General features: G+C 40.6%; 1 protein-coding gene across 2 annotated transcripts in view; it reads right to left on the bottom strand.

Moving 5' to 3' along the window:
- Positions 1 to 1692: 1692 nt before the first annotated feature.
- Positions 1693 to 25393, bottom strand: part of TAF4B (TATA-box binding protein associated factor 4b) — a 73062-nt gene continuing 49361 nt past the window's right edge. The window contains exons 14-16 of one of the 2 annotated variants that reach the window (XM_040086723.1): positions 14876 to 14995; positions 3693 to 3955; positions 1693 to 2155 (exon numbers count right to left, since the gene is read on the bottom strand). In XM_040086723.1, the coding sequence (XP_039942657.1) occupies positions 3791 to 3955; positions 14876 to 14995 (285 nt within the window). In that variant the 3' untranslated portion in view covers positions 1693 to 2155; positions 3693 to 3790. Of the gene's footprint in view, positions 3956 to 14875; positions 14996 to 25393 lie in introns of both variants that reach the window. The other variant, XM_040086730.2, reaches the window with a different exon arrangement.

Raw genomic sequence — 25393 nt, forward strand, 5'->3', positions numbered from 1 at the left:
AAGAGATGAACCTGGAGAACAGCTGACAGCACTTTTGCTCAGCACAGTGCACTCACATGGCAGGACACAGGTGCCTACAAAGAGAGAGGGCCTAGAACAACTTAATGCAAACAGTAGCCCTAAGCTACTTGTGTCAAAGTGTCCAAGAGAGTGCAATGGCTTTGAGGAATCATCCAGCAATGTCTCAGGATCCCCTGCTACCTTCCTCATTAAACCTCGAACAAAGCTGCAGGGTGTGTTAGTGCACTCCAGCTAGGCTTTCCCATGGGTAGAAGGGAAAAGCTGGAGTCAAAGACAGTGCAAAGGGCTGGATTCAGTGCTAAGACTTGAAAATGGCAATAAAAGGAAAAAAAAACAGCAGTTGGAGGAGAAACAGTACAGGCCTCCTTTTGTCACAAAGCAACACACAAAATTTGGCATAGAATGCTGCTGAGATAGTAGTAAAGAGCAAGCAACAACAGCTTTCCCCCCAGCTGTCTACCCTTTTCTCTGAAGGATGAGCACTTCAGTAGCAGGGATAGTTTCCCAGCCAGCTCAGTGCATCAGACACTAGGCTAGCAGGCCAGCAGGAAAGGAGGAGGTGCCTGGAGCAAGCTTTAGAGCCCTCCCAGCAAAGCCCAGGTCTCTCCTAAATGCCACTTTAGAGGACACTTTTCTTAGAAGCAAAGCTGAGCTCAAATGGGAGGGAGGATGAACCCTTGGTAAGGAGACAAGTATTTTCAGTTTTGCACCAAGGACGAAGCTGTTCCTGTCTGAAATTAGGCCTAAAGACTTGCTGAAAAACCTTTTTGAAACATCTGCTATTCCTTACAGTCTAAAATTTTTGAATTTGAGAGGTCTTTTGAGAGTGGGGTGGGTGTGGACGTGACACATGGGAGAAGAGAGAGCACACAGGGAGAATCTACTGGTGAGAGACAACTTGCTCTGGCAGCAGTAAAAGCATGTGATCTGCATTGTAGGAAGGTCATAAAGACACCTGAATAATTCATAATCCTTTAGTTATATCTATTTATCAATTATTTTCTCCAACATATTTCACTTCAGTATTGTACTGGTTTCAAGAGAAAGAGGCAGGCCAACATGCAGATGCTCTTTGTGGTTCTCCAGCCTGCATTTAATTAATTTTAAGTTGTTTTAAAAAATAATTTAGGACAGCGCTTCCACAGCACATTGCTGAAGTCTGACACAGTTCATGCTCTGGCTTCCCAGAACATCTGCAAAGCTCTCACCTCTGCCCAGCTGTTAACAAAAACTGCACAACCCATAGTCTTTGTGCTGACTGAGAGGAGGAAATCAGACATGAGATATTGCTTTTCCTCCCTGCCCACCCCTCCCCTTTCAGCAATCCTTTTCTCTGTCACCTACCTCTGTTTAAAACCCCTTCAAACAGAGATGTTCATAGTTAATATGTCACGTGAGGAAACAGTGCCAGCTCCTGTGACGGGCAGACAGCTGGAGCTCGCTCTCCGAGTCACACCATTAGTCGTGGTGCCGACAGCTTCAGATGCTGAACTTCTCACGTCAGCAAACAAACGTACCAATTTATTATTTTTAATAAAATAATTGCTTTAATGCAGTATTTAAAATAATTTTTTAACATCTGATCAATAACAGTACACAAATATGGAAAATGCTGCACTTTACATAAAAAGTAAAGCTAAGCATTTAATTATACAAAATAATTTTGCCCGATGCCATCAATATCTTGCAAACTATAGTTTAGTCAAAGTATCGATTATATATATATATATATGCGCTATATATACATATATAAATAATTTACAGCATTCATTTACTAGATTTGCTGTTCCAACAAAACCCAATATAACCGATTCACAACTCTGTGAATTTGGGAACCACCTGCAGTGGTTCTGACAGTGCAGAATAGTTGTGTGAATAGTTGCTTCAAGTTTTGAAGCAGCATGCCAAGTAACCATAGGAAGCTTGTTCTTTCAAAGAAAAAAAATTCAGCAGGAAGTCATTCAGTAGTTGGTTAGAGCATGGTGCTAATAATGTTGTGTGTTTGATCCCAGTGCAGGCTGTTCACTGAAGAGCTGGACTTGATGATCCTTGGGGGGGTCCCTTCCAACTCAGGATATTCTGAGATTCCATGAATGCAGTCAGTACCTTTCCCACTGATGCCTAGAGAGGCTACCTGGAACAGAGGCTAGTCAGTGTTAAAGGAATAAAGTAGGTATTTATTAAAAGGTCTTCCAAGAATACACCTTGGGCAGTATAAGAGCCTGGCTGTGGCTCTACCCAACATGGACCCAAGACAGGCCCAAGATGGACGACTGGTCACGAGTTTTCACACTTTTGTAAGTTTTGGTCTATTTACATGTTGGGGTTAATTGTCCAATTACAGATTCAAGTTATGAAGTCCCATCCTCCCAGACTGCTCTCCTCAATTCACTGTTGTTTATACTTCTTGAAGCCTGAAGCTGCAACAGTGTCCTTGATTCTCAGTCTGAAAAAGGATTGTTTTGTCTAACTAAACTGTGAGGACTTGCTAACACTTTATATGAAGTTCAGAGTTACATACTAATGCAGACTCTGAAAAAAATGAAAGCTAAAACTTAAGGCATCACCACCAGTCCTGGAAAATAGCCATGCTATACAGCACTGTGTCACGGAAGGCAACATGTTTTGAGGCTGGGGAGAAGGGTGACCCAGAGGGCTTTCCTTCTACCACAAGGCAGTCTTTACCAGCAAGTAGACATCTTTTAATCTAACAGTCTTTATAATCCAGAGTCCTCCTCACTGAATGGAAACAAAGCAACTGTCTAAATACTTTCTATTTGAGAAGCTTCCCTATTAAACCACATGAAAGTATTAAAACAATATTCTAAAGCAGTGAATCCTGTGCTTTACAAACACTGCTCCTCTCCAAGGAGTCTTCAGCTCCAGAGTTTCAATACATCTCAATTTTTCCCTTTTTTGTAGTCAGAACAGGTTTTGTTAATATCTTTCCACATCTATGCTCAAGTTCAATGCTATTTTTTGTATCCATAGAAAGATAAACTGTTTCTTCTGCTTATCCTCCCTTTTTAGGATCTTTTAATCCTTGTATTTTTAGTAACTCCAAATTTTCCATGACCATCCAAGTATGCCATAACTACACTCTGTGATGTACTTCAATCCCAAGAATGACTTATTTGTCCTCCTTCCCTCAGTCACTTTCTCAGAGGAAAGGCTGAGGACAATTGAGGCAAAGTGTGGTGTAGAAAGGACCCCTCATTCCTTTTGCTTGCTACTTTGATCTCCACAAATGAGCATCCAGTACTAATTCTAAACCCAGAAGATTTAAGAAGATGTTGAGTCAGGCAGGCAATACATTAGCACGTTCACTGACTGCTGGTTCGTGATTAAATACAGTTGCCATGCTATGCTGTGCCATTATAGTGATATTTGTTTCCCTAAATAAGATTGGGTTGGAAGGTGGCACTGCACATAGAACAGATGTTGCAGACTCTGGAGTACTGAAGCAAGTGACATACATAAACTAGGAACACTTACCAAGCCCTCAGAGCTTGTAAGAAAGTTAAATGCAAGCAGATAGGTGCTTATGTGTGCAGCTCAGTGTTTTCACTCGTTTACAGACTGATTTAAGCCAAGTATTATTAAAAACCTTACAGGTGCTAAGTTAGGTATTTAATAAAAATGTTTATCTGTAAACAAAGAGTTATCCTTACAACGGATCATTTTCCAGAAACTGGAATTTCAAGACAGTGCAACAATGCTTCAGTGTTTTCTTTGGCAGTAGACAGCACGGTGAAATGCAAGATTCAAATCACTTCAGAAGAGCACGGTACAAGTGCAGAGAATGCTTCATCTCCCTCTCTTGTTCCATGCAGAATATCAAGTCCCTGAGACAAACACGGGTTACTCTTGGACAGAGAATCTGCTTCGTGAGGCTGAAACCTGATGATCCAGCAATTCCAGTGCCGTTCAAACCCTAAATGGGGGAGAGAGGAAGAAAAACCCATCAGAAACATTAGAATTTCATGTAAATAGCAGTTTTAACTAAACTGGTAGGATTATACTGCCTACTTGTATAAAACTAGCCCACTGATGTTCAGCTTTCCATGTTGAAAACCAGCAATCCAAAAATCCTTGCACATTAGATACTGAAAAAGACAAAGCAAGAGCTTGCCAGCTGGTGGTTTATTTCAGTCAAAGCAACCACAAAGTTCTTTCTTCCTTTAAAATTATACTAATATGGTAAGATACATAACTGCCATTTCCCTGAAGTCTGCTAAATAGACTTGCACTGAGAAAGGATCAGGCAACTACGAAGAACATACTAACACAGTACCTACGCAGAGCCCCAGGTTGTGCACAGCTCTCATAGCTTGCTCCAGAGGTTTCCATCTCTTCATGAGGAAAACTGTCACTGTGAGTGCACCCTAGCTTTGGAACATGGCCAGGAGAAACTCTCACCCCAGCCATCCTCTGTGCTCTGCCCTTTTAGGGGGCAACAAATACTCAGTGAAAACATCCAGATATTGAGAACACTATCTGAGCCTATCCATCTCAGTCAGCTGCCTTGCTTGGTTATAAAATTACAATTGGTAGGAGATGATGATATTTAGTAATTTTATATTCAAGCTACTGGAATGAGCAACCCCCACACTTTCCAAAATGCCCCAAGATTTATTATCAGGGGTGGGGAAGAAGAAGATTACCATGAGCTGCACAATAGACTGGCTACTTATCTTGGAGCCAATCTGTGCTGCACAGCTAGTCTCCTATCACTACTGGAGGGTTCTTGGTAATGAATGTAATTTGTACAAATACGAGTGCTCAGTCTCTGTAACTTCAGCAAGGCAATGCCTGCCAGCATCAACACCACTTTGAGATGGTGTTGCTTGGATGCAGTGTTAACTATATCAATTCTTACCCTAACGCTCTCTGCAAGACTTCAGCAAAATGACTCTGCCCACTTTGCTTAGAGAAATCTGTTTAAACCCCCCATTTATTAGAAATGACTACCAGCGCTGGACTACATATAGCAGTAAATGCTACTGTTGTTAGGGTGTAAGCATTGAAATTTATTAAAAATATAAAGAGATTCGCCAGAGAGCACATGCTAGCCACAGAAAACCCAGGGCACATTGCAGAAATGGAAGCTGTATTTTTCACAAGCAGCACACAGGGTATTCAGCACCATTTCATTTGCTTTACAGTCAATACTATTAAACACTATGAAATGCCATCATTTGAAACTTTCAGTTTGTTAAATGGCTTGGAACAAATGCGTGCGTGGGGAAGACTGCTGGCCACATTGCACAGAGGGCACTGCTGTCCTGGTAAGACACAAAAGGGTCACAGTTCAAGTTTGTCATATGACAACCCTGAAGGATCCAGGGAAAAGATAGCTCTGCAATGCAGCTGCCAGCACGGGTTGAAAAGGAGGTCAGTCCAACAGGATGCAGCAGAAGGCCCGAGGCAATGTTATAAATGAAACAAACCCCAAGGGTTTTCAGTAACCCAACAGCAATGTCCTTTATAATTCAAAGAACTTTACTGAGGTGAAAGTATTTTCTCTCTAAATAAGTCATTAAACTACAAGTCTTACCTTTAAAAAGACACCAAACAAAGCCACCTCAATCCTGTTCACTCTTACAGAAAGGAGACAGGTGGCACAAATCCCCCAGCCCGCTTTGGAAGCTGTTGTAGCTGCAAGATGCTACAACAGGGCAGAAGCACCAAGCTTGCCTGAGTTGAGACAGAGTTATGGATTTGTTTATTCTTAAATTCTTACCCATCATGCCCAGTGTAGAAACATAAAGCAATATTATGCTGTAATACCACATCCAAAGTCAAAGCTTATCCTGGGCCCCTGTTTACTAAGACAGCCATTCACAGTTCTGAGTTTCCCACACCATTGCTCTGGCTTATCAAAGCTACTGAGCACAACATTTCAGGGGCCAGGGAGCTCTGACAACCAACAGCTCTTACCACAAGTTAAAAGAAAGTGTCCTTCTCTCAAAGTACATGATGGTTTAAAATTAAAGACAGCCCAGATCATTCCAGTCCAGAAAGGGACCATGCTGAGGAATCCACTTTTAAGTGAATTTATAAGTGGTGAGGACTATCTCCTGTTAGCTACTGTCTTCCACAGTTGTATTGAAACACTGTTTTTTCCTGGTTTTGGAACTTGGACCAAGCAGTGGTCCAAGACCTGCACATCCCAAAGAATCATCACAGACACCTCTGTTAATGTCCAAGACTTTACTTAAGAAATGCCCAACTCTGAGCTCTCAAGCTCATACAAGGGACATTTTAGGGGAGGGTCCTCTGCTGCTCCATTTGAGCGAATTCCTATTGGGCAGGAGGTCAACCTTGTCTGGCCCTAGGCAACAGTCAGTAATCCTCTCCTTTAGATCTCACATACCCCTTCCTCAAAAGCACAAAGCTTTTGAGACCTGAAAAACACCAACCCACTGCTTGCTCCCAGACATCTCCATTATGCGCTTCCCATTGGGGCAGCAACCACTTGTGTCTTGCTGTTTTGGGGGATTCTTCACTGCTGGTCTTCAGCACACCCCAAGACAGCTTTGTCTATTTCTAGGGGAAAAGTGCTGCTTTTCAACCAGGTCACAGACAAGTACAAAAAAAAGAAAATAGAAAATGCAACCCTGTAGAATCAATTCTAGCAAAGAGTACTGCAATCAGCCTGCATCCCCTTCTGCAACATCTAATTTTTAGTGCTCTAACTAGCAATTTATTTTTTTCTCGCTCTCTTATTTTTGTTTTTGTTTTGTTACCTTGACGTTCCTGCCTTTCAGTAAACCCTCACCACCCTGCCTTCCTTCCAAAAGGGAACTGACACAGAGACAGCAGCCCAGGAGGACCAACTACCAGTGTAGATTCTAGAAGTCAGCCTGGGTATCACAGCTGACAGACCCTGTTTGTAAGCCAGGTAGGGCACTACGGCAGTGTAACTGCACCACTGCAAATCACCCTTCCCAATACTGAGACCACAACTGGCTGAAAATCAGCTCCAGGAGGTCACAACAGCAGCAGCCCTGGTTTTGAACTATCCTCAGAACTGAGCCAAATCAGCAACTTCTCCACAGCAGCACAGTGTCACCCTCAGAGCCTTTTATACACACCTGACAGAAATCAATTACAGTCACTGATCTGGGCAGCAGAACACAGTGGTGCTCCTGCTGTAGTCCCAAGCTGTTGAACAGCCAGTTTCATTCAGAGGTTGCTCTGGAAACCTGTTCAAAGATATCTAGAGCTCTCTCCAGTGGCTGGATGTAGAATTAAACACCAATTCTCTGGAACGGCAAGAGTGAAGTTAAGAGCCACCACTACCCCCTTACTTCTAGCCTGCAAGGTATCTGGAGCTTGACATCTGTAAGTTTGGATCATGGATTTCAAAACTGCTCAGAGCTATTCTACAGGTCCTGACACAAAGCTCAGAGAGGTCTGCACACACCTTCCTCCCCACCAAGCTCCAGTCAGGTTCAGTGAGCTGATCCTGGTGGAATAAATGCTCCCTTCCCAAATTCAATGACTTCACTCCCAATCAAATTTCAAAATTTTAAATTCTTCGGAGGGAGACACTTTAAGGGAGAAAAGTGTTCAGTCAAATGTTAAAAGCCAAGCCAAGAGTTCTCATTTCAATTTTTGGTGTAGCATAAACATATTACAGTCCCAGAGCCAACATCCCAAGAGAGCAAACTGTTATTGCAGCTCTGCTGCACATTATAAAAATACCACCAGCAGAAGGAAGCAAAGCCATGAGACACTTTTCAAAGTAATCTTCGAACACTGAGAAATGACAGCTGTGTGCAGCAGAGATATTGCTGAAAGGTGGTAAGATCACCTAGTGAATTGAAGCAAAAGCATCCAGGTTCAACCCCCCTTCTCTCTCATGTGTGGTCACGCTGAGGTCAGTGATATCTAGCATATGCTGTACTTGGTTTCCCAGCTGTAAAATACAGAACGCATTCCTGTCTCACAGGAAGAAACTAGGGTTAAAAAAGCATTAACCCATTGTGTTCAAGCCCTTACCTGAGTCTCCTCCAGCAGCCAGAGGAGAAGGAACAGACCCTATCAAAATTGTGACATTTTTGTTCATACACACAAGTGCCTAATCTAGGCCAGCGAAAACAAAGTCAAAGAAGTTGATAGCAATTTGGTGGCAAGCCAGCTTACTGATGCTGCCTATTCTAACAAACCTCGGTCTGACAGAAATACTCCAATATTCACAACACTAAAATATGACATGACTCAATATTTATATGATTCTTTTTTTAAAATAAAGTTAGTTGCGTTAGGTGGGTGTCTGGGGATTTTATTTTTTTTTAACCATATGGACCATTAGGGTAGCTCAAGCCAATGGCTGAAAGACTCAGATCTCTATATCCAGACTGTTTCTTGTGCAGTTGAAAACAAATGTGCATTTATGATGTTATCTGCAGCCTACAAAAATGCCTCACAGAGTTATCGGATCTATATAATAGAAAACTCCATTCAATTACACATTTTTCTTCAGATTTCATTGCAACATTCCTACAAGTCCTTTCAAATGTAGGCAACAACATGTTTTACATATTGAAACAAATTACTGTGAATGCAATGTCAGTTTATTCACTATTATGCCCAAGATTCATGTATGCGTGTCACTTCGTATGGGTACATCAGATGCTTAATCTGTACCTGGAGGTAATGAATCCTATACAAATATGTCATGTTAGTTAATAGACAATTATTAAGCTGAAATTTTCTGGCTCTTTGCCACATCATTTTAAGCAATGTATTGTCAACTAAATTATAAATCTTTTGACCCTTCACATGTCATCAACATTTGTGCGTTACCAATATGTTCAGCCTAAAGCTACAATGCAATTAGTCATTTAAATTGCAGATATCTTTCACATATAAGAAGAATAAGTTCATCTCTAGCACAGCGAAAGCACGATATGGGCCAAGGAACTGTATTTCTGAAGTGTGTGAATGGCAGTTGAGAATATTTTTGCCTATTTACATGGGGAAAAAATTCAGATCAAGTGTATGGCATAGACTGACAGGAGCCAGGAAATTCAGCACAGAAACTGAAACTCTTTAGCTGACAGAGCTGTGCTTTGTTAGGTCTTGAAACAGATAACTAAGATGCTGAAGACATTTTATAATTGCAGTTAACTTTTAGCTCCCTTCTTCCCCAAAGGTATGACCATGTCATAGACACTTCAGTTGTCCAAGAGCTTAAATAAGAACCAGAAATTGAAATCAAGAGTCTGCATACATTAAGCATATGCAAAGCAGAAAAAAACCTCACCCTCCAGTATCACTTAATACCTATGGGCTGAGGGAAGGGCTGACAGAGATAGAAAAAGACACAGAGAAAGTGAGGGAAACCACTGAAGTGTAGAAACAGATTTTGTAGCCTGGTTACGAACACCTACTTATATATAAGTATCCCAATTTGAAGTGATTGCTTTTAAATTAATTTTATGCAGCTTCTAAGAAAATACTTTAGCAGATTATCATGTACCCATGCCAAAGACCAGGCAGTGGCCTTACTGCACAGGGAGCTATCATTTGCTACAGAGCCAATTCATGCCTTTAAATTCACACTTAGTCATGTCCTTAACACCAATATTGAAGCTGATAAATTGTGCCAGTGTCTGGCCTCATCAGAAGAGCTTATGGCCAAAACGGGGCAGTAGCTTCTACAGTTACCACTTACAAGAGCACAAACCTCTCCTGAAAATGGGGAAAAAAAAAAAAAAAAAGGCACCATTGAATTGTCACACACCAGAAAACACAAATCGTGTCTCTTTCCCGGTCACTTGGAAGAGTTGGGTTCACTTCCATTCTGTAGAAAGGATTTGTTGCTCAAAGGTTTAGTTCTTCCTTAGCCAACCTAAAGAACATTTCCAAAGCTTAAACAAGCACCATGTACAGAATATGTTTAATCAACATGCATACCAGCATGCCAAAGTTGTAAAGCAAGAAGGGTAAGTTTAAGTTCTGCTAATAATGATCAGATGTGGCAGACACAAGAGAAGATGACAAGCTCATTTCCTCTACCCACAGTCAATACTAAAAATGGAACAATGACCACTGTGGTAAACGAGGCATTTCTCCCATTTTTGCTTGCCAAACTTCTTTGCAGAAGGAGAATGCAAGTGTGGACTGCTGTATTAGATGTGCACAACCCTGGAAGTACCACATTATTTTAAGTATGTTGGCCAGGGCTAGGAGTTTGACAGAAAGGAAGTACTTGAATGGCTCTGCACTGACCACAGCATATCAGCTGCATGATTTACTCCTGCAGCAACTACTTGCAGTAGCTGAAGTATCCACAGCAAAACTAGACTAGCTGTAACGAGGCAAGACCCACACTTAGTAACAGAGCAGCCCGTCTTGGCAGGGGACAGAACAGACAGCAGTAACCAGAAGGAGGAACTTCCTTTGCCATTGGATCTGGCAAAGAGAAAGAAAAGACACGAGATGTACACCTCTGAGTCAGTCAGTGGAACCAACCTGGAAGAAAGCAAGTGAAGAACTCAGCACCAATAGCACTTAGGGGAGGAGAAACTGCATCACTTCTAAGTGCTTAATGTGTTATCATGGAGCCAGAAAAGTAATGCAAAGCAAGAAGTCTAGCCCAAAAAATTACACAGAAGTACAAGTATGCCACTAATTTTTCCTATATGAAGTAGAAGAAGGGCCTGACCACAGTATTCAGATGATGACCAGAAGTGTAACAGCCAGTCTTCTGAGTCTACTTTCAGAAATATCTGTAGATTTTCCTCCTCCCTGTTGCATGATTCTGCAAAAATACACAGCTCTTGGTTCAAGGCCAAAGATGACCTTGCACCCACGACATCCCTGAAGAGAAGGAAAGAAAGTTTAAGGACCCTGAGCTTCAAATTTCTAAAATTCCAGTTACAGTGGGAATGAGACAAAGCTGTTTCCAAAATGGCTTTGTCAACAGAAAAGCAGTAAAACCTAATAATAATAAAAAAAAATCCATGACTATTTATCAGCATTGAAAACATTATGGAGCATGTTACCAACCAGTAAAAGCTATGAAACAGAACAAAGAATTGGGAAAATGAGTTTGTGGTTTCAAGTTTACTTTTTTCTTATTTGTTTTAGAAGTATCCTCCCTTCCCAAGATGAGTTAGTTTTCAATTCTTCCTACTCTTTAATTCATTACTGTTTACCACATGCCCTCAAACTATGGGCGGAGGAGAGGTGGGTAACAAATGCACAAACTCTAAGACACATATAAATCAAATCCAAAGGCCTCTCCTCTTCATTGTATCCAAAAGTGTCCAGAGGGATAAGAATGAGAGAGATGAAGATATTGCCACCTCTGGATTACAAGTAGCACCAATTAACACATTTTCACAATAGAGGGATTTTCTTACCAGGGCTTTCTCAAATTACTCTTTCTGAACAATACCATTCAAATGTTAAGTTGCAGTGAAGAGAACATGCAAAACTATCCAAACTAGTGTTTCCAACAAGAAAGGGAAAATAATTCCCATTATACTGATGCCTTTTCTTTCTTTTATTTTTTTAATTAGGCCTAGAGCATTAGCCTTATTTTTTCATTCCATGATCATCATGGACTTGTCCCTACTGCTATTTCAAGTTTAGAGATACATAAGCAATCATGGCAATATATAGATTATTCTTTTTATATTGCTTTTAGGTCCAAATTAGTTGACAGGCACTCCTCTAGACAAGAGCCTCTTTCTGTACTTGTTACACTATGAGGTGATGAGGCTGCTGGCAAGCAGGCTTCTGGCTGGAAAGCACATGCTTGTGTCACCACATGTTCTAGTTACCACATTAAAATGAAAGACCTGGAAAGACCAAGTAAAGCACAATTTCAGACATCAAAGTAAGATGAATGAGCAGGAATCATGTGCTCAACTATCCCGGGAAAAACACTTTTCAGAAGAGGAGCAAAGCCCGGTGCTGGAGTGTGGAGAAATAGAAAACCTCTTGCTGAAGAATCATCCCAGTTAAACACAGATACTTATTTCTGGATAAGTTAGCATACCATGCCCCATAAAATGCTGGTCTGAGCCCTTCACGCTTACTGCAACAGTAGGCAGCAGATCCAGCCAGCCCAGTCTGCTGAACTCTGAACTTTCCCAGTATCCACTACATTTTGGTACTCAATAAAGAAAGGCAAATATACGACAAATTTGCTTACAGAGTTTCACTTTTTTAATACATACTGTAACAGATTATTTCTTCCCTGTCTGCCCAAATATCTTAGGGCTTTGGTTTGTGTAAATAATTGCTTGAAACAATTCCTTTCCTTTAATTATTGCAGGAGGCAACCATAAAAAGAAGTTGTACAGAGCTGACATGGCCATAGGAGACACACTTGTACAAAGAACATTATCCAAACAAAGTTGAAGTCATAGTTAAAAATCTAAATTCAGTTAGCATCAGCGACTTCACTTAAATATCATTCATATTTAGGAATAACTTCTTCTATCATATCAGTCTACCAAGTTATTAGGCTTTAAAAATAATAATAATAAGTCACAGGAGTATTATGCACAGATTTACTTGCCATTTCACAGTCTAGAAGTTCTGACATTTAAGATTATTTGAGAATAAAGCTGTCTGTATTTTGTCAGTATTTGCAACTTGAATTGAGAAAGGACATCCTGCCTGTTTAAATTATTCTCAGACAGGTTGCCCAAAAAGATGATTTTAAAGATGCCCAAATGTGTATCAGCCTAAGGCCATATTGTACTTGCTTTCAGTTTCAAAGACCTCCTTTCATCTCTGAAGAATGGAATGTTGTTTACTGCTCAGGATGTTTTGCCATGTTATCATGAATGTCTTACAAATGTTCTGCTTCTTGAACTAGAGAGTGTTTGTCAAAACCATTCTTAATTCTACATGAGAAGTCTTAAGCCTTTTATAAATCCTGCTTAGATATATTGGGACACTTAAAAACATTTAAATCTAAACATCCTTCTCAAGGATTGCTATCCTGCATAACTTCACAAAATAGAAAAAAAAAAAAAAAAAACAAAAAAAAACCGCCTGCAGAGAAATGCTTTCCAGTAGCACGAAGCCTAAGAACTAGGCACTGGAATGCAAGCTTGCATGTAAGAAACAAAAATAGTTTCACTATCAGAATTAGTTTTACCTACTGCCCTTACAAATCAGTCTAGTATGGCAACCTACATGAGAAGCTGCTTAAAATACAGCAGGTAAATTTTTGACAATGGAATGTTATCCAGGTTTATGGTCAGTTTTAGGCATGTCACGTCCACATTCTTTTAAAGTGGCGAAGTAAATAATGGATCACCAGCTTTCAACGGCAACACTGTTATCTGTCTCGCTTTGGCACAATCTCACGAAGCTTTTAATAAAGCAGACATACCACAGATGATGAGAAATAACTGAAAAGTACTTAACAGGCAGACTTGTTAAATATTCAGAAACAAATCTGGCAATAATTACAGAAAACCACTACGAAGAACAGGAATAGTTACCCCATAGAAGCTTGGGGGAAGATGAGAAAAGGATGGGGAAAACTGTTCCTGTGCTAGACTGATTTTTTCAAGTTTTTCCAGTGGTATTATTAAAAAAAAATAAAAACAACATACATTTAGCTTCATGTGAAAGTGCATTAAAAAACTTCAAAGAAGAGAAGAAAAGCTGCTCAAAAGCTGTGAACACTGCTTTCTGTAGCTTGTTTAGAGACAGACTGCTTCCCTTCACTTGTGGTTAACAGGGGAGTACTCAAAGACCTAATTCTGTATCCATGTCAGTGAAAAAATAAGTTAAAAATTCACTGGAACAAGACCATCTCACCTGCTTAGTGAGCCTCTTGTCACAGTACAGATGAAGGAAAATCTACAGGACAGATGCCATCACTGTCTCAGCTACACTGCAAGTATACGAGGACAACGTCCTCCCGGACTCCGCTATGCAAAACTGACAGTGTCTTCAATCCTAACACCTATTTAAGCTTCCCAGACAACAAAATTGAAAAAGACTTAAGGTTCATCAGAAACTTTACCACCACTGCCTCCACACAAGAGTTACTGCTCAGGCTCCTGCTCATTGTGATTGTCAGGCCAACCAGCCTTTCGCTTGAGCAATATCGAGGCTTCACGGCAGAGGGGCAAAACTAGCAGTAACACTGATTTCTCCCATCTCCAGCAAAGACGATGACCTTTAACAGAAGTAGGCTGTCAGACTCCTCAGAAAGGACTTCTGCAGCCACAAAAGCTTCCCACGTACCGGGAACAGAAACTCTTCAGCACATTAAGAGATTTGCTCAGAAAAGATTTGTTAAAAGTGCTTTCAATATTCAACATGAGCCATAGAAGACAATCTGGCCCATTGCAGGAAGTGAATGGTCTAGCTTTACTGACTTATTTATTGCTTTTTGGGAGAACCTAGCCAAGGTGAACTCACAGAATATTTGAGAAGAAACCCTATGCATTGTGCATGGATAAATGTCCACAGTCAAATGTCAAATTAAGAGCCATTTCAAAAGCCATCCAGACCAGGCACTATGAGTTCCAACTGCAGGGCCACAACAACTTACCCGGTGTGGAAGGCCACCACAGCTTGGTTACCCTGCACTACAGATGGGAATTTCTCTGAGTCACCATTTCATTCAGTCCTTTACACACAGCGCTCTCACACACAGTCTTCTTTAACAGACAATTACACACTCCCATCAAATTTACCAGAAACAATCCTTTCAAGCATCTAACACACAAACTAGGTTTCTTACAGAATGCAACAAACCATTTTGTGCGAGAGAATTCTCACTTCGCCCTACAGGGAAAGATAAATGTAATTCAGTATGAAGATGTAACACCATGCAAGTCATTGCAAGCCACGCCTGTACCTCGAGCCCAGATCCAACGTTTGATGAATCCAATGGTCTTTTCTTCCTTGGTCCAATGGCTGCCAAAGCTGTGAGGTTGGCTTCTCTTTGTTGCACCTGCGCTAATTCCAACTGTTGCATCTAATTTAAAAAGAAAACATCTACGTTAATTATGATACTAATTATGTTAAAGGTTCTTTTTATAACAGTTTCAGACTGCTCTGCAGTTACTACAGAAACAATGTGTTTCACAGCATCTTTCCCCTCTTTCTGGTTACTTTTGACAAATTCCAGTACTCAGTCATGCTTGGAGCCCGATGGAAGCACTGTGTAACACCTTTTATGGAGACCACACTGTGGTATCAACGCAGCCTGAACAGGAGCCTTGCAGCTGCTTCCTTACCTCATAAGTTTTGTTTTTTCTGGTTAACAGAAAATCTTGGTCTGAACTGATTTATGAAGCTGGATTAGTATTAAAAACTGAAGTTACCAGGTTATGTGACCTGTGTTTGTTCTTATTTCAAAATCTCAATTCCTGACTGCACAAAAAAGATACCCAATTTCCTGTATAACCTGAACCCAGCACTTAATATTGCCATTGTGAAACATTGTACTACCCAATTTAACAGGAGCAGCTGCCACTGCTAGTGTTTCTCTTCCCAGTACATATTTGAATATTCAGGAACATCCAAAGCAAGTTAGAGATACATTGCACGTTTATTTTCACTCACCTCCAAAACTGTTGGACATTAAGAAATCATTAGAAACAACTTTCACGCAAGTTAGGTAAACTTGGATGGGATAGAAACCCACAGTAAAGAGGATTAAAATAAGAAGTTTTAGTCTTGTTATTCTATTAAATAGAATGTATGTAGATATATTCTATTTTATAATTATCAATGCCAGCTGCTCTGGAGCTCAACCCAGTCAAGTCTGCTGACAGACTGACTGTCTTAGCCACCTTGCTAATATGTCCACATCAATTCCAGATCCACCAGCTGTCCAACCTGGAGCATAGGTGGAAAAGGAAGCCTTTTCAAATATAAACCTCTGGTTTGATGTCAACCCTGGGATGATCTGACCTGAAACTAGTACAGCTCTGTTGCCCACATCCTCCCCATTCCCAGGACTTAGAAGATTGCTCAGATAGGGATTCTCTGCATGGATATGTGTGCATATCTTAAAAAAATTAAAGTACAACCATACCATGGGTAGGAAAGCATCCAAATCTTCTCCCCTCTCCCATCATAAACCCAATGAATTATCTGGACTTCCTCACCCAGTCAATACAGGTATCTTGCTTACCAAGCTTGCAACACTGTATGATTTTGCTTGGTTTTCAGCTCTCAGAGATCCCACTTGGAGAGGAGAAGAGCACCTGATAACAAATGAACTTGTAGCACCTACATGGTATAAGTCCCCTACTTGCTACCACTTAAATAAAGATGAATCCACAACAAAGAAATACTTTGGGGTTCAAGGGGAGTGTTTTGGGGAAGAGAGCTTTTGGCTGGGTAGTTTCTGGGTGGGTGTTGTTACAAACCTTATTTTACTTCATATAAGTAGACTTTAGTGATGGTGGCAGCTTCACAACAAGTACTGCAGCAACTAGGCTATTTAAATAAAAACAGTATTTCAGGGCAAGATTCCTAAAAGGACAGTGTTCCCTGGAAGATTCCAACTGCTCAAGGTTCTTCAGCAGAAATCAGGGAAAGCAAGATTTTAACAAATGTGTTGAGAATAGGTTTTTGGGGGTTCATATGTTTCAGTTTTGAAAACAGCACTATTTGCAAGTCATCTCTGATCACCCAATGTAGGCTTTTATTGTAGCAATACTTCTTCAATGCTAGATACCATCATTCACTTACCATAAACACTATTCTTGCTTTTGTGTGCAGTGTACACAATTAAAATCTTATTTATGAAAATTCACTCAGTTCAGTCAGCTTGTTTTTTATCCAAAAATACAGGATTGCTTTCAAGAATACCTTACACACTATAAACTTTCAAACTACTAGTATTTCGCAATTGTTTGAGGTTAACTCCAGGCAGCCTACTAGCATAAAATGTTTATCTTAAGCTTTCCTTTAATCTCATATATAGATTGAATCTCATATCTTTATATTCAGTAACACACTCCAGCCAGAGATGGGGAAAAGTGAAAATAAATTAAAATTTTGAAACTTCACAAACTGTGAAAGATTGAGGCTTAGAAAGTACTTAAGCAGGAGCAATAAAATGCTTAGAATAAACGTTATGTCTCAGCAATAAAATGCTGAGATTTTTGACAGGGGTAGGTGCTAACTTCCAACCCCAGCTGCCCCAGCCTCCAACACCTGGAGCCACTCCAGGCAGCCATGGAGCATCTCTGCAGAGGTAAAGCATTCGCTCCTGTCAGCAGTGCAGTTCAGTCATCACGATGGTCACATGTACACCACAGTCTTCTTGCCATGGGAAGGGGCACTGCAACATGCCACACAGCACCCCTCTGGGGAAAGATTAAACTCCATAAGGCACCAGTGGAGAAGAAAACCAGAACGGGAAAGACAACTTGCTTTAATTTAGGAACCATTACACTCAAAGTAAAATGCATTAAAGCATTAAACTTAAGACAAAGCAAAACAAACCAAAGGCCTTTATTGGTCTAACCGTGTGCTTCCATCCCTGGGAATCACTGGAAAACTTATCCCCCTTCTCTCTCAACCCTACAAAACACCAAGCAGCTTTACTGCAGTTAGACTTGTCAAAAATGTGTGGCTGCTGAACACCTCTGGCTGCAAGCAGCATTGAAATAAACCCCTCTCCTTTTTACAGCTGCTGTTGATGGTAAGCCATGGTCAGGCATGAGGACAAAAGGCAGAGCTATGAATTAAATACCAAGAGGGGCTGGTATCAGCATGGGGTGGAGGGAATTGGGTGGGTGGAGTCTCTCATGGTGGAGCATCAGGATGCTGCTCTGGTTGAGGACTGGGCAGTGCCTTGGCAACACCACCATTTATCTACCCCATGAAATTTAAGTGGACCAAGCGTGCTGCTGGCACAGACACACTGCAGGAGAGAGCAGTGCTGCTGGAGGGCAGTGCTGGCAGAGGTAACAAAGGGGAGGATGACACTTGGGGCACTGTATAAGAAAGATGCACTTCATAGAAACAGAACTGACACATCTTTGACCAGGCAGTTCCCAAGACAATGCTGGAATCACACGTCATGACCAACATCTGCTCTCTCCAATACATTTACCACCTCCTACCTAGTCAAAGGATTTTTCAAATGATACAGAATCTCACCAGGGGTTTGGAGCAAAAGAAAAAAAAATCATAGTCTTGTTGCATTCTACACAAGTCAGGGATTTTTCTGAGAGCTTAGTTAAGACAAATGAACTTACACACTCAGTTTCTATAATGAACTCAACAGATCCCCATTAAGCGATATTGGGCAGGCATCCAAATCACCCTGATGAAGCCAGCAAAATCATCTTTTCATCAAGTTTTGTTCCATTAAAAATTTGCAGATTAAGTGTCTAAACATTGTGTGAGCAGTTAAAAGCACAGGATAAGGAGAAGACAGGCAGATAATGTCAAGGGATGCCCGAGCATACTGGCTGGCTAACTACTGCCAGATTTTCCTAAACGAGACTAGGAAAGAGCAAGAGGTGACTATGCGGAGTCACATCTTTCTTTAACAGTTACTGCAGCACATAAGTTGGGGAAGAAAGATCACTGCAGTAAGGGACAGTAAAAGTAGTGCATACACTTTATTAAAATTAACATAGAGAAGCTGCATGGTTTCCCTTCTAGAGGTCAGTTTTATTAACATTGGTGTGTCTTTGAGTACGATAGGATACAAAGAGAACTGTCACAACCAGGTGAAATCATACCATCATACTCATCTTGACAACAGATTTATCTTTTTCTTTGAAGACAGAAGTGTGTGATGGCAATTCCAGAGCAGCAGGGGGAAGCTGCACCATACATTAGACCCCCAAACTAACAGGCTGCCCCTCAGCCTGACCTGCTTCATCTGCTGAAAGATGCTGTTCTTCCATCACAACACAAGAAGCCAACACAAAGATCTATTGAAAATTCCTTCCCCAAGAAGGGCATTAAGAGGGGATGGGTTCCAGGCAAGTGGCAAATAAATGTTCATGCTTCTTTTGCCCCCCTTTCCGTTTTTCACATATGCTAAGAACTGCAGTACAAAGAGTTCTAAAAACCTGTGTATAGAGATCAAATTGCTATGAAAACGTCTCAGAACTTGTAAAATAGTCTTTGTTGCTGCTGGCCTTTTTAATAATAAAAATAGGGTTTAAAGTCTGGTCTTGCAGCAAGTAGGAATCTCTAGGGTGACACAATAACCATTTTAGTTAATCTGACCTGCAGCAGAAATCAGGAAATAAGGTATGTTTTAAAGTCCTTCCTTATAGTGAAATGGCATTTGCAGCATGGCTGTAATCACACAAAATGAAAGGTTTTAAAATTGACCTCTCTGTTCTTCACTCAATCCTCTGAGAAAAATATTTCTTTTCCTGCTCACAGAAATTCTCTCATTTACCTCTCATACCCCACATTTCAGAAAATACGCAAAAATCTATTTTTACTATTACACCAACGACATTTTTGAGGCACTTTATTATTAAAAAATAAATTTAAAGTTTTTAAGAAGACAAGAAATACTTCAAGCTAGAAGATGCTGAAACTTTTACTTAAAGCAATAGTGCAGATTGGTTTTAAACTCTTTTGGTTACAAAGTACGTGGTAATGCGATCAGAGTACGTGATCAGAGCCTCAATAATTCAAGTCAGGCAAATCTCAAGGCTTTCCCTAAAGAGGAAGAGTCCCTTAAACAAAACTGATGGAAAGCATACACTGCTACAAATAAAGTAAACTAATTCACAGCAGCTAATCCATGATGTGTACAGCAGAGGGTGGCTGTATTATCAAAGGTGGGGGGAAAAAAGAGGGTGTTATCTAGCTGAATTCAAGTTCACCTTAGAAAAGGAGTAAGCAAAAGCCTTTGTGTCTGGTCACAAAGTACGCAGCACAGGATTATTTGGTATGAGCTTTCATAGAAGACAAAGTACATGAAACATTTACTCTCTAGATCCTCAAAAAACAGTTTTACCAGGGAAGGTTTGTCTATAGGTAAAGATGAGATCACCTGTCTTACCCAGGGCTCACAGAGCAGTAACAGGACTGAAGTTAAAGAAAAGCCAGACAGGCAGCCCTTGTCCAGCAGATGACATGCCAGCATCGTGCTGGCATGAGAAATTCATACCACTGTCTGCTTCTGCAGGCACTTCAATATACAAAGTACTAGGAAACAAATCTGAGGAGCAGAAAAAAGATATCTCTCTTCATCTGAATGCTAGGAACTTATGCCTGGGAAAAAAAAAAAAAAAAAAAAAAAGCCAAAAAATTGTTTTTGCAATGCAATAACAAATATATACAGCCCCATGGATGTAAATGAGCTCAGAAGAAATGTTGGCAAGACCGATGTGGCTAAACACCACAATTCTGGACTTGGTTATAATTAATATAAGAGAAAGACTTGAAAATGTATGTACAAGATAGTGACTTTAATATTAACTAAAAAGTGGGGATGTCTGCACATATGATATTACAGGCAGACAGAATACAGGACAGATTAAATAAATATTTAAACTAACAGAAGAACTGGCAGGAAAGGAAACCAGGAAAGGCTGAAGACAACTTAATGTATGCCTAAGGGTTATGTGTGCTATCCAGCAATAAGTATATCAGGAGTAATAAAAGCACTAAAGCAGATGAACAAGAATTTGTATAAGACTTGCAGGGGGGAAAAAAAGAAAGGAATATAGACATACAAAAGAGACAGACGCTCCCAGTCCTATCAGCTTCCACAATAAAGAAACTAAACAACAAATTAACAAATGGTAAAATTCAAAGTAAGTCAAAGAAACTGAGACCAAATTTCAATGTCTACCTTTTTCTAGCTCACATCTCTGAAGGAAAAACCTCAGGACCTATCTGAGCTTTTTATTGCCCTTTACTGTGTACTTCTAAAGAACTAATTACTAAGGTACCTTTTAGGTGGGTCCACTTATCCCACTGAAATGACTTTTCTCTTTTTTGTATCCATTCTCGCTTTTTGACCAGCTTTTTCAAGCAAGGTTTCACTGGGTTTCATTACGTCCGCTGTTCAGTGCTTTGAAAGTTGTCTACTGCTCTCAGTCACTTCTCCCTTCATTGTCTTTGGAAGAAAGAACTGCAATTTTTTTTCACATTCCCTTTAAGCATTTTAAGGAACTTGAGAAGAAAATGAAAAATAAACCCTAAAATCTGCTTTCAATCCCAAGCCTCTCACACTGGTTGTCATAAAGCTCAATGAGCATTACTGCCTCCAGCCTCTACCTTTCCTATACAAAATTTTCTGCCCTACAGGTTGAATGAAGCTGAATAGCAAGCTTCTCATATGGGGGACATTCTCTGAGGAAAACTGACACTTGGAGGCTGCATATTTAAACATTTACCATCCTCTCCTCTTGCCTATAATGCAATTTCTCTTCTTGCAATTGCTTCCTTTCAAACTGTTTTAATTAGCCATACAATTAGTTTCCACTGACTTTTCCCTCTGTTGTAATTTAGATTTAACAGCAGAAAGGCAGAATAGCATGCACTGGTTTGAAATGCAGTCCTGACTCATAATAGAGCTGTATGTAATACTGTAGATTTCTCTCAGATTAATATTCCACATACTTGCTTCAGTGGCAGAAAAGGCCCTACCATGGCTGTGTGCCCTAAGACCAGGTGCTCTGTCTGTATGAAAGGGGGCAATAAGATGATTAGGAGAACAACAGAACATTTTCCCAGGATAGCCACAAAGTAATCTACCCATAGGAGGAGGGGAAAAAAAAATTGGTATTTTGAGTTGTTATTTCCTAATATATAATTAACTTCACACAAGGAAGAGATCCAGGGCACAGTGACTTCCTGACTCGTTATTTTGCCCACTCTTGGTAAGAATTTCCTATGTGTTGGACTGTGTATTTCCTTTTACCATTTTTTTGTTTTGCTTAACCATTATTGATACATTTCTGTGTTTTCTAGGACACTTGGAACATGACTTCCCCTGTGCAGTCCCATCAGCTTGCCTTACTTGGAGGCCCAGGGAAGTTCCTGGGTGTCTGGCATCCAGCATCAAGCTCTCTATGTGCTTTCAGACACTGCTTAGGCTAATTTTGCTGCAAGAACAAGAAACAGACTACTGCACCCCACACTAATGCAACGTATTCCACAGGTTTTGTTTCAGAAGCTTATCACTAAGAAGAAGACTGTTCAATGGCCATCAGCAGGCAGGTTTCTCCATCTCATCATGCAGTCCACCCAACAGTTCTTGGCAGAAAACTCTCCAGATCTTCATTAACATTTTCTTTTTGTACTTTCAGCCCTAAAGTTTCCTCTACTAGCAAATTTCTAATCTAAGGCCATATTTACAATCAGTTGTATGCCCATTCTCCGTCTCTCAGACAAACCCAGAAAAGGCTACTTGCAAATCCGAGAAACGCACTTAATGGAGTTTTGTCGGGGGGCTGTTTTTCACTGAGGATGGTTAGCATCATCTTCTGGGCAGATGGTTTTAGGGTATTCGATGCAGTGTCCCAGCTGCTCTTTTCTTACATTCCTTCAAAACACCAATGTGAGTGTCACAAACAGGCATTCAGTTTACTTTGTACCTCACCCAATAATCTAACACATGGAATTTCTATTCCTGACTTTCTACAAGACTTGTGACACACCAAATCTCTGATGCTTGCCCTTTGTAATTTGTAGGGCAACATCGCAGCTAACAAAATTTATGTCTCTTTGATTATTTTGCTTTTTTGTTTTTCAAAACATGCAGAAGCAGGTAAGAAACACTACAGAACAATAAAAATAATATAAATCAAGTAATTATGCAGAAGCTCTTAGGATGACATTGAAGGCTCATAAAAAAAGCCAACTGATCACAATGAGGTCTTGTTTTGCTTGCAGCATACTGTACTTGCATTATTGAGAGGTTATGGTTAACTTCTGCCCTGCCACAAGAGGGGCCTTAAATAATTTGAACCATGGGTCCAGAAGACTAGATAGAGAAGCGGCACAAGAGGAAAAAGAAAACCAACAGCTTGAAAACCTGAGTTGGAGGCAGTAGGGCAAGCAACAAAGAATCAAGTTACAGTAACTTGTTACTTGAGAATCTGAGAGGAAATAAGGGAGTTAGAAGGTTATATGAAACAGGAAAAAAAAAAGGTGGTAACTGTTGAGAAGATACTACAGAACAACTAAAATTCAGTTATTACTATGCAAGGCCCAGAATGCACTGGAATCATGCTGGCTCTTTGTTTCATGTTTTCTATAGGGGATGTTTTGTCTCTACACAAACCCTAGGGTTTGCCATTTTCCTCCCATTCAGTTGATGGTAAAGGTATTGGATTTTCTCAGCATCTCATCTAGTGCCGTCTTGTATCTGTGTCAAAAAATGCATGAGTGCATCAGGCAGGGAGGAACAAGGGAGTGGGAAGATCTGTGCAGTCAAAAGTGAACAGAGCTGCTGAGAGAGCAAGGAATGGGGCAGGCAAATCTGCTGTCCATCAGGTGTTTGCTCCACACACTCCTTCCCCTAGCTCAAGATGCAGCTGCTCCCCTTTATGCACTCAGATGCTGCAAGGTGACACAGGGTAAGAGCAGGGATAGAGGTGGAAATAAGCAAAGATGCTCTCAGTAAAATACCTGTTCACCTGCTCAACCCCAAACAGGTATCTTGCCCAGACACATTCTGAAAAGTTTGCCCAGGCTCAGCCTTAAGACTCTTGAAGCCATACTACAAAAACACACTCACTTTTGAAGAAGATGGGCAGAAATACAAAGATATTGGGAAAAACTCCTTCACCAAAAGGGTAGTCAAGCATTTGAACAGGCTGTCCTAGGAAGTAGTTGAGTCACCATCCTTGGAGGGGTTTAAAAAATATTTAGATGTGGCACTTAGGGACACGGTTGAGTGATGGTCCAAGACTTGGCAGTGCTGGTTTAACAGTTGGGCTTGATGACCTCAGAGGTCTTTTCCAAACTAAATTATTCTAAGGGATCAGAGTTTATATTTAGAATTACAGTACACACTGTTTAATACTGACATTTTTATAGGTCTTCTGGGATGAACTGTTCATATGGCTGGCTTGCACATTTGACAGTATCCTACACCTACTCAATTTACAAAAGCTCATTTCAGGAAAGGGGATGAAGCCACAGATAAACTATAAATACAGCAACAAGAATCACATTGACTGAACATCTTCTTTGTAACTGGAAGCACTGTACAAAGTAGAACAGGAAATAGCAGAAACCACCTAAAAAAACTTATGGTTTAATAGTGCAAACATCAGGGACAATGAGAGGACTGCATCCTCTCAGTTTGAAGAGGCAGATAAGGCAGAATGAAAAACAAGGGTAATTTACCCAGACTGAAGGCACGCCACTGCACAAAAAGATGGTCCGTGAGGAGAGCAAGGACAAAATCCTTGAGTGCACAAAGCAGCAGCTTGGGGCAAGCCTTGCAGCTGTGTCAGAAGGAATGTGCACTTTCCGTAGGTATTAAAATCTGCTGAAACAGGTGAAAGAGGGAAGTAAATACAGACTTAATTCATGGCAAGCTACACAGGCTAAGTATATAGGAAAGGAAATGACTTAGCATAGGGGAAGTTTGAGGCAATAGGTCATGCAAAAAGGATAAAAAGGTCACAGCAATTATGTATAGCCTTTTGGATAAAAGAATCCACTGCAGAGTCTCTGGATGTACTTCCAGCAATGTTAAGATGTTGCTTCCAGCTACTGGATGACAGCACATCCTGGATTTATAAGTATTCATTATAATGTCAAGATGTACACCCTGCCTTTTGGGAAACTTTGCTTTAAAACATGCTACAGTGCCATTACTCCACACCCTCTCCCCTCTCCCAGGGGGTCACCATCAACATATAAAAGACAGCTTTGCAGAAGGCAGGTCCATATTAATTCTTAAAGAACTATAAGCAAGCAATCAGATTAGGCTTTCGGAGTGACCTGGAAAGGATCTGATTCCAGCTGACAGAGGTATCAAAGTTTCCAGGTTTGGTTCCTTAGGAGCAGACTTTATAAACACAACATGACAAGACAGACAGACAAGGGTAAGCCATTTCAAGCCTTCATCCCACTGTACACCATGCTCCTGTGTTACCAGTTTTAGTCTTGGGATGGCTGTTGATTTTTATTTTGCTCTTATTCCAGTCCTATTCATGCTTGCATTTTTTCAATGCAAATGTGTGCTGACCAGTTTTCTCCAAACTGTCAATCAAGTGCTAATTTTTTCCAGCTGCATTTGCTCTCATTTCCACTCAATCTTAAGATGGCCTCAGACAAAAAAGCACCACTGGCACGGAAGGTGGGCATCCCCATTCTCCATATGAAGTTTGGAGAAGCTTCTGGCTGCCTCATTCTCTGGAGAACAAAGCAGCAGGACAGAGGGCAAGTGAATACCAACACAAAGACC

This window comes from Hirundo rustica, chromosome 1, assembly GCF_015227805.2.
Source record: "Hirundo rustica isolate bHirRus1 chromosome 1, bHirRus1.pri.v3, whole genome shotgun sequence".
Taxonomy (NCBI): Eukaryota; Metazoa; Chordata; class Aves; order Passeriformes; family Hirundinidae; genus Hirundo; species Hirundo rustica.